The sequence below is a fragment of the Furipterus horrens genome, unplaced genomic scaffold (genome assembly GCF_987537825.1).
Source record: "Furipterus horrens unplaced genomic scaffold, mFurHor1.1.pri manual_scaffold_11, whole genome shotgun sequence".
NCBI lineage: Eukaryota > Metazoa > Chordata > Mammalia > Chiroptera > Furipteridae > Furipterus > Furipterus horrens.
Window position 1 is genome coordinate 84,559,862 of NW_028327181.1, and position 21,668 is coordinate 84,581,529.

At 49.7% G+C, this 21,668-nt stretch overlaps 1 protein-coding gene across 10 annotated transcripts in view; it reads right to left on the reverse strand.

Moving 5' to 3' along the window:
• Positions 1–21,668, reverse strand: part of BCAS3 (BCAS3 microtubule associated cell migration factor) — a 489,419-nt gene that overhangs the window by 20,480 nt on the left and 447,271 nt on the right. For all 10 annotated transcript variants that reach the window (XM_090257347.1, XM_090257345.1, XM_090257343.1 and 7 more), the window contains one exon: positions 723–890. In XM_090257347.1, the coding sequence (XP_090113473.1) occupies positions 723–890 (168 nt within the window). The remainder of the gene's footprint in view (positions 1–722; positions 891–21,668) is intronic.

Genomic DNA, 21,668 nt, shown 5'->3' on the forward strand with positions numbered 1-21,668 from the left:
GGGGCAGTTCACAGTAAACGCACGTAAGAGCAGGAGGGCCTGGAGCCAGGATCTGCTTGACCCAGCACAGCGTTCCCGCTGACCTCAGAAAGCTGGGAAGAAGCCTGGGGGGCAGTCTTTCTCAGGCATTGAAGCCCACTGGAGCGGTCCCTACAGCACAGGTATCTGGAATAAACAGGTGCTTGGGAAGAAAGAGAGCAGGCTGTACAGGCTGTATTGGAACTGCATGGAGACGGAGGTCTGTGTGCGCGTGCACGTGTGTGCACGTGCGTGTGTACACCTGTTTGCTGGGGCAGGGCTCACCCATCATCTGAGGATGCCTTCTGACTGTGCTATGGGTGAGAGAAGCCGCCCCAGGCCCCAGCGGCTGGGCCCTCTCAGAGGCCAGACAAGGGCGGAAGGCAGCATAAGAGAAAGCTGCTGGTAGGCTCAAACCATCCCTGCCTGCCTTGTGCTCATTCCCTCCCAGGTGGCGGGCATCCAGGTGTCCTTCCGGGAGCCACTTACAGAATACGACCGTGTTCCTAGGAGGGGTCAGTTCCACTGGGAACTCCCCATTACGCAGGGTTTCCCATTCCCAGATGCTTCCCCCGTGGAGGGCCATCGGAGTGCTAACTAAAGAAGTGAGTGGTTAAGACACACACACCCTCCTGCCGAGGATGCGCCACACCAGCAGTGCCAGTCGTGACCAAGAGAGGCCAGGAGTGTGAGGCCACCGTTACCTGTTCCGGATCCCACGGCGTCCCGGCTGGGTGACTCGGCCATGGCATCGGCGAGCCGCTCCCGCAGGCCCTCCTCGGTGTGCTCCATGGAGGACATGTGCCGCAGCCCGAAGCCCTCGGGCCAGCTCCCGCACACCTCCAGCAGGGTCACGCTCCGGTCGAAGGTACCTGCAGCCACACGGGGACATCGGGCACTGAGTCCATGCTGTCAGAGGCCATTTGCTCTGTCCACCCACCACCAGCAACCCGCCCCGTCCAGGGGCCATTCTAGCTCTTCGTCAGGAGGGACAAAGGAGACTGTAAAACAAGCAGGCATGGGGCAGATAGAGAGCACACGCCTCTAGGAAATAGCCTCCATGTTGCTGGGCGGATTTTCAACCGCTTTTTAAGCAGCTGCAGGGGCCCCGTGCAGTCCTCAGGGACGGCCTCAGGAACTCGTCAAGGGCAAGGAACCTCCTTCCCAAGTTCGACCAAAACACCTCTGCTTTTCTCTGCTAGATACAATAGGGCTCCCCCTTAAAATTCATTTAAAACAGAGGTTATGTAACTTAAAAGAAAAAACTTTCTAAACCAGTATATCCTATAAGCCATACCACACCGCTTCATTTTACATTCGAACTTCCGAGAACTTATGGCCCAAAATCCAACAGCACGTTTGTGGCCAACTTGGTTCAAGAACTCAGGTTTCTGCTATTACAATGTAATAACTATGTATGGTGCCAGGTGGGTACTGGAAATATCAGGGACACTTTGTAAAGTATCTCACTGTCTAACCACTATGCTGTACACCTGAAAGTAATACAGAATAATATTGAATGTAAACTATAATTGAAAAAAAAAAAAAAAAAAAGGAAGAACTCAATCTCTGATGCTCGGTGTAGAACTCATTCTGCTCCACTGCTATAGCATCCCAGCGGCCAAGGACTTGGGCACAACTGGGGCACCGCTCGGGGGAGGCCAGCCAGAGCGGGGTGATAGCATCTTCAGCAAAGATCTTCCCCGAATCTGAAGCTGCTCCCAAATTCCAAAACGTACACGGTGCTCTGCTCAATGCCAAGATTCGATTTTACATGCAAGATCACTTCAAAGTCTCGATTTAAATTACTCAACTTTATTTTCCAGCAAGTCTTCTGTGAAAGCTTATTTCATCCACTCTCTCTTGGAAGCAGATTACAGTCATGCTCTGTTGCTTTAAGCACATACCATTTCCCCAGCGATTAGGTAACCGAATCTACTGCGTTTATTGGGCTTGGTTCCTGCCAGCCCCAGGAAGATGGGGAAAAAATGCAAATGCCAATGTTTCCCCAAGTTAAAAGGACACGCAACACACACTCTTTATCAGGCCTTGCTTCTCCTCTTTGATCAGCCGTCAGAAACTATCTTCCCTCGGCAGTCAGGACTGGGCAGCGTCAGCACACACCCTCTGCCAATGACAGGTGGTAATAGAGAGGGTGCGAGCCCCAGCCCCGGCAGGCGGCCCTGCCTCTGATAATGGCCAAAGCATCGAGGTGATAACCATTAGTAAACACTCCCACAGCCAGGGACTCCATACATCAGCAAAGAGGGCCAGATAATCCTGAGCTCTTCTGACCAGACAAAGGCCCTTGGCCGGCCCGCTGGGATTTATATGTGTGGCAAGGGTCACTACTGGCTCCTGAATGTCATCAGCCAAGTTGGGTTTTGATTTATCTCTCGCCTAATTGTAAGGTAGATTCCTGGTGCTGGGAGAATTGGCAGCATCTGTAAACGCATACCCCCGACAAGAGGCCCACCTTGGGAGTGGGTGGCTGAGATCAGCTTCTCAGGTGGGACACCGAAGTGGGGAGTTGCCCAAATCACCTCCTCTCTCCATTAAGTAAGGCCAGGATGTGGGTCTGGGAGTGAGGCGCTGGGCAGTGGGGGCGCGGTGCCCCAAGCGTCAGCCCTCCCAGGGCCTGCCCTTGCTGCAGGCACCCGCTGGCAGTGCCAAGCCCAGAGCCAACACTCAGCCGGCATTAGCAACAACCCAGAGGGGCCCAGTCCCCAATGACACACAGAGACTGATGACAAAGTTTTGATTCTATGGCCCACTCACTAAGGGATGTTAGGCAAGTAAGTTCCTCTATCTCCTTCCATCTCTGAAGTGGAACTAATAACTCTTCGCCTTGTCCCAAAGGAGGGAAGGGGACGCGAGGGTCCTTGCCGGGAGTCTGTGCACTCTACTGCCACCCAGCTCCTAGCTGACAAGATCAAGATCTATAGCATCACTGTTTCTCTGAAGGGTCTGCCTGGAAAACCTATGCTTAGTGGTTTCCAGAAGAGGGGGTTAACAATAAAATGTGGGCGTTCCTCCTTCCAGCCCCATTACGGCTGAGGAGGCAGCTTTCTTATGGACACGGAAGTCCCAGAGCCTGGGGGAGGGAAGGGAATGGCGTCTCTTTTCCTCAATTCACAAGAGCAGGGTGCCCGCTTCCAGAGGTGCTCAGTCAGTGTTGGTACACCCTGTGCTTAGAGGTCAGGGCAGGTAAAGCTAACAGCAGGGCCAGCAGGAACATCAGAAGCCAAATCAGTATGCAAACAAAAAACCCCCAGCAAGATGTTATTTATAGCAAGAAGGGTTCAGGTGAGAGGGCAGGGCCTGGTCCATAATAGACAGAGGGGTCTGAAACAATTTTTAAAAAATCCTCAACTTGAGGATATGTTTATTGACCGGGGGTGGGGGGGAGAGGAGACATGAATGTGAGAGAGAAACATCGATCAGTTGCCACCTGTACACGCCCTGACCAAGGACCGAACCCGCAACCTTTTGGTGTACAGGATTCCAATGAGCTGAGCCACCTGGCCAGGGCAAATCTGCAGTGATTTTAAGAGACAAAACAGTGGTACACAGGAGAAAAGAATCATGAGCTCATGGAGAACGGAAATAGACCTGGACTTAAATACAGGCTCTAACACATATTAGCTGCATGGCTCCGGGCAAGTTCTTTACCTTTCTGAGCCTCTGATTCCTCATCCATAAAAAAGGAAGAACAATACAATTCCATAGGGCTGCTGTGAGGACTGTATTAGGTATGTGTACAAGTACCTGGCCCATGGTGAGGGCTCTGCATGTCCTGGGTGAGCTCATGTATACGTGAATAATAATAGACATGTATAACTTCATGCCACTTAAAGCACCATCATAACATTTCACTATCACAGTGATCCTGAGAAGTAATACAGGTGCCAGTCCAATTTCTGAAGCTCAGAGTGATTAAGGGGCAGCTAAAGGTGTCTGAGTGAAAGATCCTGATTCTCAGCTTGGAGCTTCTCCTGTCAGCCCTGCCGCCCTCAGCTGCCTCTGCAGTGGGGAACGGTTAGATGGAGAAATCACCCCCGTCTTTCCTAACCTGTTCTGAGAACTCTGGTCCCCTTCAACCAATGCCTCTTAAAAATCTTTCCCACTTCCTGCCAGCCCAGGTTCCTTGGAGGATTGTGGTAGTGCTGATGCGTCACTCTGTCTGCTGGATGGCACATAGGAGAAGAACATTAATAGAGGATCTGTTCTCTCTCAGCACAGGCACTGATAGGAAGTTGTGGGTAGGAGGCTGGAGATACGAATAGTGCTCCGCAAAGGAGCATTCGATTGTTTCTACCATCCCGAGAAGTCACAGAGAGATGACAATCAGGGGTCCTGCTTATTGGGCCAGGGGTCCCAGCAGAGGCTCTGTGATGGCCCCTTCCTTGACTTGCCTTCCACCCATGCTGGTGCTGATGAGGATGGCCAAGGAGCTCGTGGAGACTCCCAGGCCTGCAGTGAGAGAGGGCTGCAGGTGTGTGTGTCAGCCGGGGCTGGGTTAAGAGGCCAAGCCCTCGGAGAGTGAGGTCACCGCTGGGCTCTTAGGCAACTGCCTATCTTGTCAGTGTTGTCGGCACAGCCATCACTCATCTGGCCAGCCCGGAGACATTCCGTCAGATGGGCTAGCCCTCGGAGTCCCATTACAGGGGAAGGGTCTGTTTCTAGGGAGAAGACACTTCATGAAGGCTGTTTGCAAAGCACAAAGTACACGTCCTTAGCAGCAAAGATTTTTTGCTGAAGCAATGCTCTGCTGTTTACAAAGCCCTCTCACATTTATTATTTCAGTTAATGCACACATTCATCAAATATTGATTAGTGTCCACTGTGATATGGGTCAAGCACTGTACTGAGGTACCGGGTACAAAGGGAGCCAAAAAATAAAAAGCTCGTGGTCCTTCACAAACTCTGGGAAGCTGCAATGATCACCATTTCCCAAATTTACATTTTACTGAGTCCGAGAGAGGTGAGGTAAGGTAAGGTCTCTGGTTTCTCCCTGAGGCCTGCTGGGAATCCTTGCCCTCAAGGATTTGCCTTGAGTGACTATCCAAATTATAAGGAGCGCTCCTTCATAAAGTGTGATTGTACAAAAGGTTCTTTACCTTTTGAGGTAAAGCTGATGACAGCTGTGAACTCACCTCCAAATGCATGTTTGCACATGTGAAATTATGTGAGCAATTTTGGGGTGTTCATGGATGCCTCTGAAGCCCATCTTTGGGCCCCAGGTTTAATCAGTCCATGGTGTTATTTCCATGTTGCCTTATATTATCCTCATGGTCTTCTCTCCAACCTAGTTTTGAAGCTTCATGAGTGCTGGATTGCCCATAACCTGTACGTCTGTAATAAGCACAGGACTTTGTACATGGTGCTTGCTCAAAACACATTTGTTTATTGACTGATTATGACCATCTGAGACGTTTGACAGTCACTTTAGAGTCAAACTCCATTGGGTGTGGTCCCAGAGCCCAAACATCTAGCGCCAGGATCAGGAGGAATAAGATGGAGATGGGCAGAAAAGGGAGCTAAAATTAAATAAGAGAAAGGAAAGAGATTATACGTGAGCAGAGAACAACGTCACAGTATCGTCCCACTGCCTTCTGTGCACTTATTTTAGATTTGTGATTCTGGAATTGGAGGAACCTAAACAATCCGCCTTGGATGGCACAGCCAGCCAGCCCCACACAGGTAAGCTTCCTGAATCCTGCTTTCCAGCTTGGCATCCTGTGTTACTCTCTCCCCAGAGGAGAAACAGGTCAGGTTACTGGGTTTCACAAACCCATTGAAGGCACATTGTGACAGCTGGTCAGCTGGCAGCTCCCTGGGCTGCCGGGGGAACACGTGCTCTGCCTTTTGTGCACCATTGTTGAGGGGCAAGGGCGCCCAGAGGGTGGCGGTGGCATGGGGGCGATGCGATGTTCCTCTGAGCTGATAGTGTCTAATCACCCCCGTGCTATTTAGGAGACTGTGGCATAGCCTCCGTTTTGCATGAATTAGGTTCAGCCCAGAGTTTGGTCAAATTTCCAGCCACCAGGGAGGCCAGGTAGCAAGAGCAAAACTTGTAATTGAATAATGTTCTCTTAGACATAAGCCCCTCTAGGTGAGAGCTCATGATGATAACGGTGTCCACAGTAACTCAGACACGGTCCCAGGCACCATGAAAGCAACCAATGGAGCACCTCCTTGCTCTCCAAACTGGATCACAAAACTGAGCCGAGGGCTCAGGGCAGACTCCTTTCTCTACACTACGGCTTGGTTCACATGAGCACAGGCTGCGGACCTGAGGTTGGCTTAGTTACGAGGTGCGGCCACAGGTGTATTTCACAATGTCCGTAGGCACTGTGTCATGACTAACAGAAAGCGGTTCGCTGGGGGAGGGTGGGGAAATATCAGGGTCCCTTACATCCTCCTCAGTTCTTTAGGGAGATTCGCAAGGTAACCATTATCCCACATGCAAAGACGTGGTACAGAGCAAAGGGGCCTGGTCCCTGGCCATCTTTAATGACTCAGGTGACCTAACGCTCACCTAACTTGTGACAATGTTTGTTTGTCCTCTATTCATCCATTTGGCTCTGGGACTTGGATTTTGGGGTTAGGTCATTTTTAAAGGATCTACTACTCAAGGTCAGGCGCAAGAGAAAGGAGACGTAGCAACAAAGAAGAAAATGCTAATGTTGGCAAGGCAGGAGATGCTGACATTCCAGATGTGGTGACGTCATGCACATCTGTTCTCACAGGCCTTTGGGGCCACTAGTGGAAAGGGATTATCACTGTTCATCAGAGGTCCATGAACAGACAGCCACATGTGGCCAACATCTCAAAGGGTCCTGAGCCAGGGAAGAGGAGTTCAACAGTAATGGAGACACCAAGACTTTCTCTGCAATTTAACAGAGAGTAGTCATTTTGACAACTTCCATAATTCATACATTAAAGGTTAGAATGTAGATTATAAATCAAGACATCTAGGTTATAACTGGAATTCTCCCATTAACTCTTCTGGTTACCCTGGGTCTTAATTTCCCCACTTACCATATGGAGAATAAATAAGTGACTCTCCCTTAAGAGGTTCAATTACATGGGGGCTAATAGTTTCAATGTAATAAACAATAATATACTAACAAGCAATGGTGAAATCATGTTTAATGTATCCTAGGATAAATTACCAGATTTCATTTCCTGTGAACCAGATAACATTGTCAAGCAGTCACACCATAAGATACATATATATATATATATATATATATATATATATATATGTATCTTATATATATTTTCTTACTTAATTAAAGGTATATGGTAAGCAGAAGACCTGAGTTCAAATGCCATCTCCTGCTACTGCCTCACTGTACAACCATGGGAAAGTTATTTAGTCTCTTTGGATCTTGGTTTCCTGACCTACAGTAGTAGGTTAAGTGGTATTCGCCCGAAAGATATGTCTACCTCATAATGTGACCTTATTTTCAAATAGGGCCTTTGCAGATGTAATTAAGGATCTCAAGAGGAGAGCACCCAGATTTAGGTGAGTCCTAAATCCAATGACCGGTATCCTTATAAGAGAAAGGAGGGAAGAGACCATGTGAAGACAGAGACACAGACTGGACTTACGCTGTGACAAACTGTGATACACCAGGAGCTGCCAAGAGCTAGAAGAGGCAAGGGAGAATTGTCCCCTAGCGCCTTTGGAGGGAGCGTGACCCCACTGGTGCCGTGATTTTGAAATTCCAGCCTCCAGACACACAAGAGAATAAATTTCTGCTGTGTTAAGTCACCAAGTTCGCGGTAACGCATTACAGCAGCCATAGGAAAACACTACACCTGTAAGACGGGGAAACAAATATTTGCCTTCTAGGGCTATTGTGAGTGTCCAATCAGATAGTACATGAAAGGGTGCTTTGTGAAATGCACAGGGCCACTCAAACACAGGGGGATGGCCCTGGGGCTCTGCGGGCAGCTCTTCCTAGGGGCTGGGGGATTCTGGGAAAGGATCAGAAAGTGAAGAAAGTGACTGGGGACACCTCTAGGCCAGATGATGAGCAGCCAGAGGAGCAACGGTCACATGAGCACCATCATTAGAGCTGAGTGGTTCTGTGTCACTACATAGCAAGGGCTGTTGATGGGGAGTCACCTCTAAGTGGATATGTGTCCCTCTGAGGATGCCTGCAGGGGGCGCAGCGGAGCAGAGGAAGTGGCCTCTTAGCTCTGAGGTCAGGTCCCTTATATCTCCTAAGCCCCCTACATAGGGTGGGGTAGGACATTTCAGCTCCCTAAATTCTGCAATGAATAAACAGAATCATACTCAACACAGGTAAGGATGACATGAGACAGACTGCTGTTGACGGGAATACTACTGGTATAAATTATCTAAAGAGCGATTTGGCAATATGTATTAAGAGCCTTTAAAAAATATGCCCACTACTGACCTGGGAATGCCAGCCACTTTCAGAAATCTGAAATAAATAATCGAAGTACATAATCGAAGATGCCAACAAATCTTGCACAGAGATGCTTGCCTCCACTTGAACATAACCTTATGGTAGGGTATTTGTTAAGTAAATGATACTTCATTCTGGCAGCGGAATATTAGGTAGTCATGAAAAATGATGTTTATAACAGAGGAAATTTTTAAAGATAATGTTAAATTTAAAAAAAAAGCAAAACAGAATGGTGCACTTAGTATCACCGAACAATGTAAAGAAAACATAAAAACATTTTAAATGACTCATGACAAAGTTATTAGCCATGGTGGGCTCTGGGTAGTTGGGCTAATTGGGTGGGACTCTTCTGTTTATTCCTTTCTGTTTCCTGAAACTTCTGTAATCAGTACAAAGTAAACAAACAAACATTAAGAGAAAGTGAGAGAGAGAAAAATGCCCCGTGACAAACACACGCATGCTGGGACCCTGGGAGCAGGCCCGCGGGAGGCACTTGAGGCAGGGCTGGCTTTGCGGAGCTGCCTCCCCGGCCACGCCCTGAGCACTGCGCCTCGGCGGGGGCAGGTGAGTCCGCAGCTCTGCTGCCGTATCTGACTTTTCTCCCAGTGGCTGTGGCTGGCTGCACGCGATGTTGACTCATCCCTGTGTACATCTGACATACTTCCTTTTAATCGTATCAGGAATGTGCACCAACTTGTGTGAAAAATGTCACAAACAATTTCATCTCTCTGCAAATTTCACATATCAGATCAGAAAGGGCCAAAGAGCAGTTCTGGAAGCAGTCGATGTTAAAATCAATTTCCTTGCCTGACACCTTTGTCCCTGCCTTGCCCTGCCCTTCCTCCCCCATGCCCCTAGCTCCACTATCCTTTGGTTAAACAGGACAGTTTCCTAGGGGACACCCTTTCATGACTGTCAAGGAAGGTCTGAGCTGCTGACACATCATTAGGTCACTAAGCAGGGCCGCTGCCTTTGCCTGGGAGCCCATGAGCTCAGTTGCCACCGCAGGTCGCAGTGGGAGAATTTCCACCAGTTTCGCACTCAGACCAGACCAGGACGTGCCTCAGACGGGGCTGACAATGACATCTCCCAGGCAGGATCCTAGAGACCCTTTCCTCCTCTGCTTTAAACCTGGCACAATCAAGATTTCTCCCCGTCCAAGTGGGAAGGGAACAACCATTCTGAAGCTAGACTACAATGCAAGTACTCCCTTGAGGATGCTGTGCCTGCTTCTGAGGACGAAGAGAGAATTTACACAGCACCCTGTCATAGGGTTCCTACACAAGGCTCGGCATGTATCCTTGGAAAAGTAACAGCTCCTTGAATGGAAAAACTTCATGAAACAGTAGCTCCCAAAATAAGTAAACACAGAAACTGGGTTTTCTAGGACAGGTCCAATTCCAATTCCAATTAATTACTTCCGTGATCAGATCAGCTATCAGGAAAGGCATGAGAACTTACATTTGCTGAGCGTCTGTTTTGAGCCAGGCACAGCTGCTTTATATGCATTATCTCATTGAAATCACCCCAATGGGTCTATGAAGTTGGTGTTAGTATCCCCACTTTACAGATCAAGAAACTGAGGCAGAGAGCGAGTACAACTTTTGCTCAAGTTGACAATATCAAGGTTACAGTCAGGCTTGTGATTCTAGGTTCATCTGGCTCCAAAGCCTATACTTTCCTCATTAAAATCCATGCTGAATTTTAATTTTGAAAATACGACTACAGTTCCAGGAAGGGGGTTTTCAGCTCAGTCTTCCTATTCCAGAATTTGAAAGTGGTTCTTGCTGTTGGGCTGCAAGGGGCTGGGGGGAACAACCCGACCAAAATCCTGTTTGTCTAAGGAGATTTCAGTGCTCCATAAGTAAGCCACGCTTGAGGCTCTCGACAGAAGAGAACTTTGAAGTCGGAAACGTGGGGCTAAGAAGTCCTGTTTTTATTAATTAAAGAAGATGTTTCAAAACCGTCAGATTGATCATGACTGCATTTCAGATGTGAAATCCAATGTACACACAGACATGCATAGCTTGTCCTTTTGGGTTATTTTTGATCCTCCTCGAGGCTCTGTGTTTCCTCAGATGAGCCCTCTCTGCTTCCTGAGCTGGCTGAGATGTCTGGAGGCCCAACGGTGCAGGCCTGACCCCTGTTAGCCCCAGGAATTTCAAAGGCCAGGGTGGGATGGGTGGAAGCCCCTGGGGCAGTAGCTGTTGGGGAGGAAAGGGGGAGGAACCCACCACATGCCTGCTGGTCCTGGGGTTGGCTGGTTTGACACCATGACCATTTTTGGTTTTGTTATTTTGGGAGTCGCCTGTGTAGCTTTAACATGGTGCTCCTAGCTTGGGCAATAGGCACGTCCATGCACAGGGTATGGTCAGCCGTCCACCAGTCTGTGCCATCCAGACCATGAGCCCTCACTCTAAGGGGCAAACTTGAACCAGATTTTCAGCCGCAGGGGTCTTGGACTAAAGATTGGGCCTGGCCTCCTATGCTGACATGAGGTCTTTATACATCAGGGTCTGAACTTCCCAGGCCCCTACAATGAAGCTGTTCAGCCAAGACTTGGCCTCAGGCCTGAGAGGAACTCAATGAGAAACAGCACTGTTGGGACAATGGGAGACCCTCTGCAGCTGGGGGGTTGGGGACCGTTCTGTCCCCGTGGAGGTTCGAGGTGGTGGAGGACATGCCACTTTGGAGAGGAGGTCTGAGCACAAACACCAAGGTGGGGATGTTCCCCACAGAGGGCCAGGGAGTCAACCCCACTGGGGCAGGAGGTCTCCCGTGGAGGGTCATGCCTCAGAGTTTCCCAGAATCCCTGCATATTTTCACATAATTCTTTCATTTTGATTGTGGGATCACAGCAACTTGTACCAGAGGCAGGACAGATAGGGTAGACTCCATTTTATAGATAAAAATACTGAGGCTCAGGGTGGGTAAATGGCCTGGCTCAGTGACCTTTGTTTCTCGCCTGGTAGCTGTGGGAAGCTCCCCTGTGAACAAGCAGACCCACTCCAGAAACATTACCGTGGCCGCCTGAGGTGGGATCCCAGGGGGCACTGGTGATCGGCCTTGTCGAAAACTTGGCTGGAGCCTGCTCAGGCCCCTTGTCCTACGGGGACTTCCCTGACCCTCGGCCTCATTTCCTGGCCTTGCAGCCCGTGGGGGTCGGGGAGCGGCTCAGTGTGGTGTCACTTGGACTTATCACACAAGGTGTGCTCAGGCTTGTTCTACACCCGAAAGAGGGGGTGCCTGGGAACTGTCATTTCCTGCCTTGACATGTCGAAGTGTTTGTTCAGCCTCGGCTGGTCACACTGACCCAGCAGCGGGTGTGGAGGCCAGGGAGGGTGCAGGGAAAAGCTGGGAAGCTACGGGAACAGAGCAGGAGCAATGGGGCAGGAATCACAACAAGGATGATAACCCCTCACACAGCCCACTGCTTCACCTGTGGTGTTTCCACGGGCGGCCCCCCACCTGCCCGCGCACAGCAGCCCTGCAAGGCAGCCATCACCAGTCCCCGGGTGGCAGCTGAGGAAGCGAGTGCCCGAAGCTTAGCCCCGAGAACCCAGTCCTGCCTCTGCCCACACCTTCACAACTCAAAGTGTGGGCCCTGCCCCAGCACCCCGGCATCATCTGGAAGCCTCTCAGGCCCCCCCCCGACTTAATAAATCAGAAACTGCATTTATTTCCGACTCCCAGGGACCTATGTGCACACTAAACTTAGAGAGCTGACACTGCGCACCCTGTCCTGTCCCCCAAAGCATTTTTCAGCTGTTGGTCCCTTCAAGTATATCCGGTTCTAGCTACTCATTTAAAGACAAGGAAATGGAAGCCCAGGGAGGGGCCAGACAGAGCCTGTGACAAGAGGCAGGAGCAGAGGAAACCTTGGTCTTGCCCATCAGTCCTAGGTGCCTTATATGCAGCGACTTCAGCCAGCTACCATTCAACTGCTGTCTGCCTTCCCTTTCCTCCCTCCCCTCCGCACATTCAGCTCCCAAACCACCCTCAGCTTCTGGTCCCCTGGCCGCTCATCCCCACCCCCACCCCCCACGCCCCGTTCCAGCCTTGTGTTAAGTGTTAACACAAGTTCTAGGGCCTGGGGTTAACACTCTATTAAGCAAACAGAGTTCATACTTCCTGCTAACAGTTCAGGAGCCAAGTGGGAGGGCAGGGCACCTGGGGCCTTGTCTGCAAGCTGCGCAGGGGTGGGGGGCGCGGGCAGCCCAGGCGTGGGTTGTCTCGGCCCTTTCTCCTCTGGCCTGGCTGCCGGTAGCAGAGAGCCGGGGAACCCTAGCTTGCCGTGGAGGGGACTCACTTGGCTTAGGCCTTGTAAAATGGCCACTCTGTCAGTAAGTGTGAAAATGCCCAAATAACTGTGTTAATCTGGTAATGATTTCCCTCCACTCATTGGTCTCACTGTGTGCCAAGTTTGGCGCCTGTGGGTAAAAGCAATTCCTAGGCCGTGGCTGGAGCTTGGGGCCAGGCTTCCCCCCCACTGTACTCCACTGAGGCCAATCAGGATGTTATTCATTTCCCTAGCTGAGAAGGAAGTTCAAAAAGGCCAGAAGAGCCTCCTCTACACTGTCCCTAAGTAAGAAATGCCAATCCCTCCCACGAGGAGGAAGCAATATATTTTGTTTCTGCTACACTCATGCAAGGAGCGGGTTGATAGAGCCGGCCCAGAACAAGCATGGCTGTGTGTGCAGAAATCTATCTTTTTATCTTTGGACCAAGGGTACATAATGGATTAGAGGAAGATCAGAGTCATGCACAAGGAGAGGGGGCTGGAAAGAAAGCCAAGGCGCCAAGGGGCCCCGAGGAGGAGCCTGGAGACCTCTTGTTACTGCGTCAGACAGACAGGGACCTGTCATCTAACCTTGAGTTAGGGCCAACAGCTGAATGAGAGAATTAAGTCCTCATTGTGTTTCATTTCAGTTCTCGAAATGACTTTAGGGTTGAAAAACTGCTAGATAGAGCTTTCTCATGTCCCCCAGACTGTTACACACACACACACACAAAAGTAAATAAAAACCAAGCTGCGTTTGTTGCAGAAACACCTACCAAACAGCTCCACAAACTTGCAAATCCACCAAAATGCTCCTGGACCAGTCACGAACCCTTTCTGGGCCTTCCTTTCGAGTGAAGTGGCCTGGATATGAGCTCTATAATATTCTAGTGTAGGGAGTGACTCCTGCTCTCAAGATCCAAAATTCGGGGTGGTCCTCTCTACTGGGTAAGCCGGCCCTCCTCTTTCTACCCTCTGCCCACAGTGTGCACCTTCAAGGTACAACAGCAGTAGCTTGTGCCCTTTGAATCTAGCTGCAATCTCTTCATTTAGCGCCTTCTTATTTCTTATTTTTTAAACCATTGTGAGATGGGGCTGGGGGCAGACCCTTTGGACCGATGAGGTGGTTGTAAGATCACTGGGTTCTCTGTTGGTGGAAGAGCACTCGGTTAAGAGTGGGAAACTGACTGTAGTTTGGCTCTAGGATGCTCTGGCTGTATGAGCTTGTACTAGTCATTGACTTCCAGTTTTCTCCACTGTAAAAGGAGGACAAGAACTCTAGTTATTACTGCTAGTTATTCAAAACCAGATGGCCTCAGGTTGGGGCTTTCAGCACTTTCCTCCGGATTCTTTGAGGCGTAACGATAACGGCCAAGCTGTTTGACTTCTGGAGGAGTGGGACTGTCTACAAAGCTCAGCCCTCTGCTGATTTCTGAACCGAGAATGTGAAGTCACCAATAATGTCTTTATTGTAGCTTTAATATTGTACAAGATACTCAACGTCTGCCCTCCCAAGATGGAACGGAGCTCACCCTGAAGGCATTCTAATGTCCTCAGGATATCTAAGAACCCAGAGCCTACAGCACAGATCTTGCCACATAATAGGTGCCCAATAAATGTTTAATGAGTGAATAGATGAAAGAGTGAACCTTTGCTACATTTTAATCTGAGGGATGTGTCATGGGTCTGAAAGGGAGGCTGTAAGGGCGTTTCTCAGCCAGCCTCCCCCCTCCAGGCTGTGCCATCCTTCCATCTCTCATTCTGAAAGAACCCAAAACGGAGCTGTTCCTTTTGGTCTCTGCTCCTTAGATAGAGTCTTCCTCCTGAGTATTTTACTCAGCAGGTACCTTTTCCCTAAAATATTAAAATAAGTGTAAGCAGTCCTGGCTGGTATGGCTCAGTGGACTGAGTGCTGGCCTGTGATCCAAAAGGTCGCTGGTTAGGTTCTCTGTGAGGGCACGTGCATTGGTTATGGGCCAGGTCCCCAGTTGGGGGCGTGTGAGAGGCAACCGATTGATGTATCTCTCACACATCGATATTCCTCTCCCTCTCTTCCCTCCTCTGTAAAAATAAATAAAATCTTAAAATAAGTATAATTAATATCTCTATTTATCCAAGAAAGACAATGTCCCAAAGCCAATTACTTAGGAAAGAGTGTTTATCTTGACCATTCATTCATGCTAACGTCTGAATTTCACAGATTTGCACAGGCCCTCCGAACCACTTCTAGGCTCAATAAATATCTTTGGTAGAGACACGGGCCTTATTTACAAAATTGCTCTTGAGAATAGATGCATTCAGCAGATTGCATGAATTTCACTGCTGGAGACGCTGAGCGTGTTCAGTCTGAGACACAGAAACAAGCGGAATCAGCTCCTGCCTTGACATTAGCTCAAAACGTCTTCTTGGTCTACACATGGTTTCTCCTCTACACTTTACTCAGTTTTTTAACATATGGTATATATTTTTTAATGTTGGATTACATTCAGGTCCATTATTCCACACAATGGAGTGGGCGATCACTGTCCACACCCGAGGGCAGTGAGGCTGTTCCGGTCTGAAAGCTTTCAGAGAAGGAGTGTTGGACCCATTATCGGTCTCAATGCCGGATTTCCCTTGGATTCCCGACTACTTAGTTGCTCAGCAACTCTCCTTCACATCAGTGGGTTAGCCTTTCTACCCCCACACACCTGAGGAGTCTCACCAGTAACAGTGGCTTGTAACTATGGGGATTCTTCAGAACCTTAGGTCAAAATCTATCTGTGTGTAGGGTGGGAAGGTGGGGGTGTGATTTGTGTCCTCAGAAAGAGCCCCCAGGTAATTACAGAACAACCTCTGGTTTGGAGCATTATTCCCAGATTTCTCCAATGAGGAGCATCACCTGGGATGCTTAAAAAAAAAAAAAAAAAAAAAAAAAAAAATATATATATATATATATATATGTGTGTGTGTGTGTGTGTGTGTGTATATATATATATATATATTCCTATATATTGATTTGAGAGAGAGAGGAAAAGGGAGAAAGAGAAGAGGAAGAAACATTGATGTGAGAGAAACATTGATTGGTTGCCTCCCACATGCACCCCAACCACGGACTGAAACTGCAACCTAGGTATGTGCCCTGATTGGGGATCGAACTGGCAACCTTTTGGTTTACGGGACAATGCTCCAACCAACTGAGCCACACCAGCTGGGCAACTTATTAAACAAACAGAGTCTCAGGCTTTTTTTCTCAGACCCTTGGCACTTTTAGTATTTTAAGCAGGCTGTTTCCCAGGACATTCCAATGAATTATTTGTATACTGGTTCTAGGAAAGGGTGTGATTCTTACCCAGGAATTTTGGGAATCACTGCTCTAGAGCAGCATGTCCTCAGAGCCATCCTTAAGAATCTCTCAAGACTGAAAAAGCACGTGACTGTCCTCCCACGATCACGGTAGGTTATGTGTAACCATGTGGTCCCTTATGACCACTGGCTGCTGCCGAGGAAAGCTGACTGCGCCGGGAAATTGCCAACTATTCCCACCCTTTTCAGTTCCCTCTGGTTTTCTTCCTCCCTCTCTTTCCCAAGGACTCCCCTTGCTCCCTTGGCCCCTCAAATTTTGGTGTTTTGAAGGGTTCTACCCTTAATCCTCTTCTCTACTTTCTCTGTTCAATTTGCCTGGGTGAGCTCATCTATGCTTCCGGTTACAGGTACCGCCTACATGCTACTGACTCGGCAACCTGCACTTCCAGCTCACTTCTCTCCTGGCCTCCAAATCCATCTGTCAGACCGAACATCTTCACGTTGGGGGTCCACGGCACCTCCAACTCTACATGCCCCAAACCAGCTCATGGCCTTCTCCAAAACTTGCCCATTCTTCCCTGTTCCCCACCTAAGCGACTGGCAACACTGGCTCCTCAGCCCCCGCCCGACTCCTCACCCCACCTCCAGCTGATGAGAAAGTCCTGTGGGTTTTACTGCCCAAGCCCTGTCCCTCCTCTGCACAGGCACTGGGCTTACGCCCTCATCTGTTCTCCCTAGGATTACTCCACCAGTCTTTAAACTGGTCTTTCTGCCCATTAACAGAGCTTCCCCTCATTTAGTTCTCCTCAGTGCCACTGGCGTGGCCTTTTCTACAATGCAAATCTGAACACTGAGGTATCCGTCCTCAGGATAAAGCCCGATCTTCTCAGCATGATGATCATCTGACCCCAGCCAGCTCTCCAGACCCCACACACCGTGCCCACCTTGTCCCTTGTCCCTGTGCCTCTCTGCATCTGCTGCTCCCTCGGCCTAGAGTGTTCTTCCTCCCTGGTTAACTCCTGTTCATCCTGGAAGACTTCGATCAGCTGGGGAAAATGACCACTCTCCTGGGTGTGATTTGGGTCTTTTAATTGGTTCCCCAAACACGCTGGGCTCAGCACCACGGTGTAGTCAACTCAACAACAGACACTTCCTGGGTATCTATTAGGGTCCAGCTACTAAGCTGGGTGCTGGGAATTTTGGTAAAGGAGGCAGACTATAAAAAGAACGACAAAGTACTATGTTTTCTTGCTCAGCAGACTGTAAGTTTCTGACCTGCTGCTGCTGCTGCTGCTTTTTAAAAAAAAATCTCTGTACCCTAACTGCGTACACAGCGCCTCAGTTCCTGGCACTCAGCAGGAATAAAGGAAGGGGGGGAGCAAACTGAGGTGGTTTAACCTGGAGAAAAGAATGACACACTGCAATTCCAGAATTTAAACATTTAAAGAGCAATTCTGTGGAAAAGGAAATAGATGTGGTTTTTGTTTGTTTGTTTGTTTGTAGGCCTCAGGGGTAAAGAGGACGCAAGCAGACAAGGAGCTGCCACATTTCAGACCCACAAGAAGTGTCGAATGACCCAAAAGCTACCTTCCGTAGCCAATGCCAGTGCGCGTTCCTCGGGGAGGCCTTCCTGGGGTCACCTGGGCGGTGGACGGTCCCTGTGTGGCATCTCACAGCAGCTGCACAACCGCTACCACGGTGTGTAGGGGACTGTGACGCGTGGTTTGTTGGACATCTATCCTCAGCTGAGCCCTGCGAGCGTTTTGCCTTAGTTTTGCATTCACAGAGCCTAAGACCGGCAGCAGAGGAAATGGTTAAAGGCTTGGGTTCCAGGGCCTCTTTTCTGTCACTCAGCAGCTGTATAACACTGAGCAAATTAGTCAGCGCTCCTGGTTCAATTTATCCATCTATGAAATGGGAATAATGAAAAATATAAAGGCTTAAACAAGTGTGGTCAGCCCAGCACCTGGCACCGGGTAAATGCTACAGGCACTACTATCCCATTGATCCTCACAATGACCCTGTGAAGTTCTTCTGTCTCAGAAAGAAGCTGAGGTGTAAAGAGACTTTGCAATGGGCCACCAAGCGGGATCCAGGAGCCGGGATTTTAGATACCTCATGTAGTATTCCTTTCAGGCATTTGAAAACAGTTTTCTCCCTGATATTTCAATCATGCTAAAATGATCCGACAATAAAAGGAAGTACTTTCTTCTCCAAGGGAATACAAATGTTCTTGTGAATGACATCACCGCTTCCAAAGGAATGATCTTATCCATCAGGGGAGAAGCCCAGAGCTCACAAACTGGACTCCATAGACCTTCTAAGTCCATTGCTGGCCTTCAAGGAGGACTGTGGCACTGCACCACTGTCCCCTTCTCAACAACAACTGCCACATGCTGAGAAGGGGTGATGCTCAGGGGCATGACCAAGCCAACACTCCAGGCCATGTAATTCATTGACCTCCACACACCAATGACTTTCACCTTCATTCCAGTAACTCATTCACCTGGATCTGCAGGCCCTTCCAGTATTTCAGGCAAGAAATCCCACATTTTAATCGTAAAGCTTCCTAGTCGTCAATTTCTTTCACATCCTTAGTCTTACCAAGGAGGCCCCTGGGGCCCTGCCGATCACCCCGTGCCCCTGGCCTCCTCCTGCTGACACGTGTTCCCATCTGTCCCAGTGCTCAGGGCTCCCAGGCGCAATAACACTCTCACCAACCCCCGTCACTGCTCCTCCTGGTCTACCTGCCACGCCTGCTTTGCCAGACACATCCGGGACAATCCATCCAAACGTCTGAAACCTCTGCTCCTACTCCTGGGCTGTGAGCTATGCAGGAGAAAACCGCACGCTGTGTCAACTGGCACCATGACAAATTTATCAGCCATTTTTCCCCCACTTGTTCCTGGTCAGCTCCCTCCTGTATTTCCCCATCTTCTCTAGCTCCCCAACCCTGTCACACCTCTCCCTCATTCTCAGCAGATGACTGCCAACGAGCTACCTCTGAGATTTCCTTTGGGTTCTTTCTTTTAGATTCAGAAGTCCATGCATCTTAAAAGCGACCCAGTGTAGGAGTGACGAGCACAAAACAGAGCCCCTGAAGAATTGCCCAGCCAGCCAGCAAGGCAGGCATGGTGGGAGAGAAGTCTCCTCTGGGAGGAGAAAGCAGGATGGAGCGTTGGCTGGAAACCAAGAGAGCAGCTCTTCCTGCCTTTCGTTTCCCACTGAGTATATTCTGCAGGGTTTGGGATTTTGCCTTTGTTACTTCCACTCTTTAGCAGAGAGCTTGTGCCCCGTGAGGCTGCGTGGCATTGTAAGGTGGAAAGGAAAGATGATGATTACAATAGCTGAGTGAGCCCCTGCTCCGGGCGATGGTTATAATCCAGATTACCCCATGCTGTCTCCAAATGAGAAGGGCCAGAGCAATCATAACCCCAGGGAGGGTTGCATGCATGTTTATGTTTGTGTGTGTGTGTGTCTATTTCAGAGTTATCCCAGGGGCCAGAAAATACGTGCCCCAAAGGATAAACCAAGCGCTCCAGTGATGCCACATCTCTATGCCATGGTTGCCAAGTTCCTGGGTGACCTGGCCCCACTCACACCACCAGGCGCCTTTCCCACTCCCTCCCTGTCCCTCTCCTTAAGCATAATGAACCCCTTTCAGTTCCTTCAATGTACTGTGCTCCCTTTCTTCTCTGAGCCCTTCCAACCTCGCCCTGCTCATGCTTGGTGACAGCTTGAACAGAACTTCCTCTGGGATGCCTTCCCGGACCCTCCTCTAGATCAGGTCAGGTGCTCCCGAAGTGCTCCCTTCCTTATCACTGTTCACTTCACAGCACTGCTCGGTGTCTGTTTGCTCTTCCAGAATATAAGCCCCACCAGGGCGGTGACATCCTCTCTCTTGTTCTCTATGGGGCCTCAAAACTTGGGGCCCACCTTCTCTAATGTCTCTCTACTGGTTGGAGAGAATCAGGGGTTTTAGATTCGGACAGAACACGAGTATAAGGGAGGAAGGCTCTGGTGAAGATGAAGCTGGGCCTAAGAGAAACTCTGTCTTGACAAGAAGACCCAGACTGGATGCGGTAGATGTCACAATGTAATGGCCCCAACTCTCAGCACAGGGTCTTGGATGAAGAGGCCCATGTTTCTGATAAAGTAGAAGCAACTAGAAGGAGGTTGGCCCTTTAAGAACAAGGGGATTTAATCTAAGGATGATGCAGGCAGGTAAACTCAGGTTGCTCTGAGTGACAAGGGTTCAGGGGTTCCAGCACCTCTGAGACTCTCAGACTCATGGCAGTGCCCTCTCGGATTGGAGTGGGTGCTGGTTTGCCTGCACCCTCAGCCTGCTCCCTGGCTCCAGGCCCTTGTCTACTGCTGTCTGATCTGATTACTGACACTTGCCTCTCGTAGCCCACCCAGGCCCTTCTTGCCAACCAGATTTCACCTGGCCAAGTACGCCCAAGCCAGCATCTAGCCAGGCCCCCAGCGCTCCTGGAATGAGCTGCCTTCACCAACCACGCACCGAACAAGACCTGGAAGAGAAAGGGGAGGCAGGACAAACAGAGAGTACGCCCCACAGAGGCTGCAGGGCCGAAGTAAGAACATAGCCACAGATTTGCTTCTCTCGTTCCAGGCATAATGCCCAACTGGCACGGCTTTCAGAAGAATTAAGCTGCTTTGACTTTGAGGATAATCACAAGTTCCTGGAGGATAATATTGAGAAGGGAACTGTCAGGAGAGGGATCTGATCACACTCAGACTCGGTAGAGGAATGGCAGCTGGGCTACCCATCAGAATCCGCTATGGAGCTTTTCAAATGTATGGAGGGGCGAGTCCTGTCCCAGACCGTAATCTGAAATTTCTGCCGCATAAGATTGGGACCTGGGCATCTGTATCTTTAAAAAGCTCCCCAGGTCACTCCGAGGCACTCCCTGTTGTTACAAACCACGAGGAGATCTCTGCTCCCGTCCAGGACAGTGTGTGCCCACCTTGGCCAACGTGCCCGGGAAGGACCACGGCACAGAGAGCTGATGGGGGCAGAGCAGACAGAGAGGGTGCCCCGTGGAGGCTGCAGAGCTGAACTGAGCAAATCCTCCCTGAACTGACCCACCTCCGTGGCCTGGCAAACTGGGGAACAAGGATGAGGTGGCTAAGAAGAGGTTACTTTCTAGTGTGTGAAGGAATATTTCCAATTTCCCTTGAAAGAAAATCTCCTCTTACAGTGCATGGAGAGAAACCTCTAGCCTTCACCGCATTTATTTCTGTAGTGTGGTGCTCCGCTCTGCGTGCCCAGTACCGTGACAGGTGACCTGCGCGTGCTTGCTGAGTGAGCAAACATCGGCGACCACCTCGAGGCCCAGGCTCTCTGCCAGCGTGGCGGCCGGCTCAGGGAGGAAGGCGTGTGCGGTAACTTGGCAGTTGGGACGTTCCCGGGCTCCCATACTTCCAATCCACTGTGCCTGAGACTCAAGATAGAAACAACCTTAAGAATCAAGCCCTGAATCGCTATGGCCTGGGCATGTTCTTAAGACACCTAAATTCCTTTAATATATCATACTATTACCATTTAAAGATTGTTATCCAAATCACCCCTGAAAGGGAATGTCCACTCGTATCCTGTTACTGGCCGCTAAGGTGCA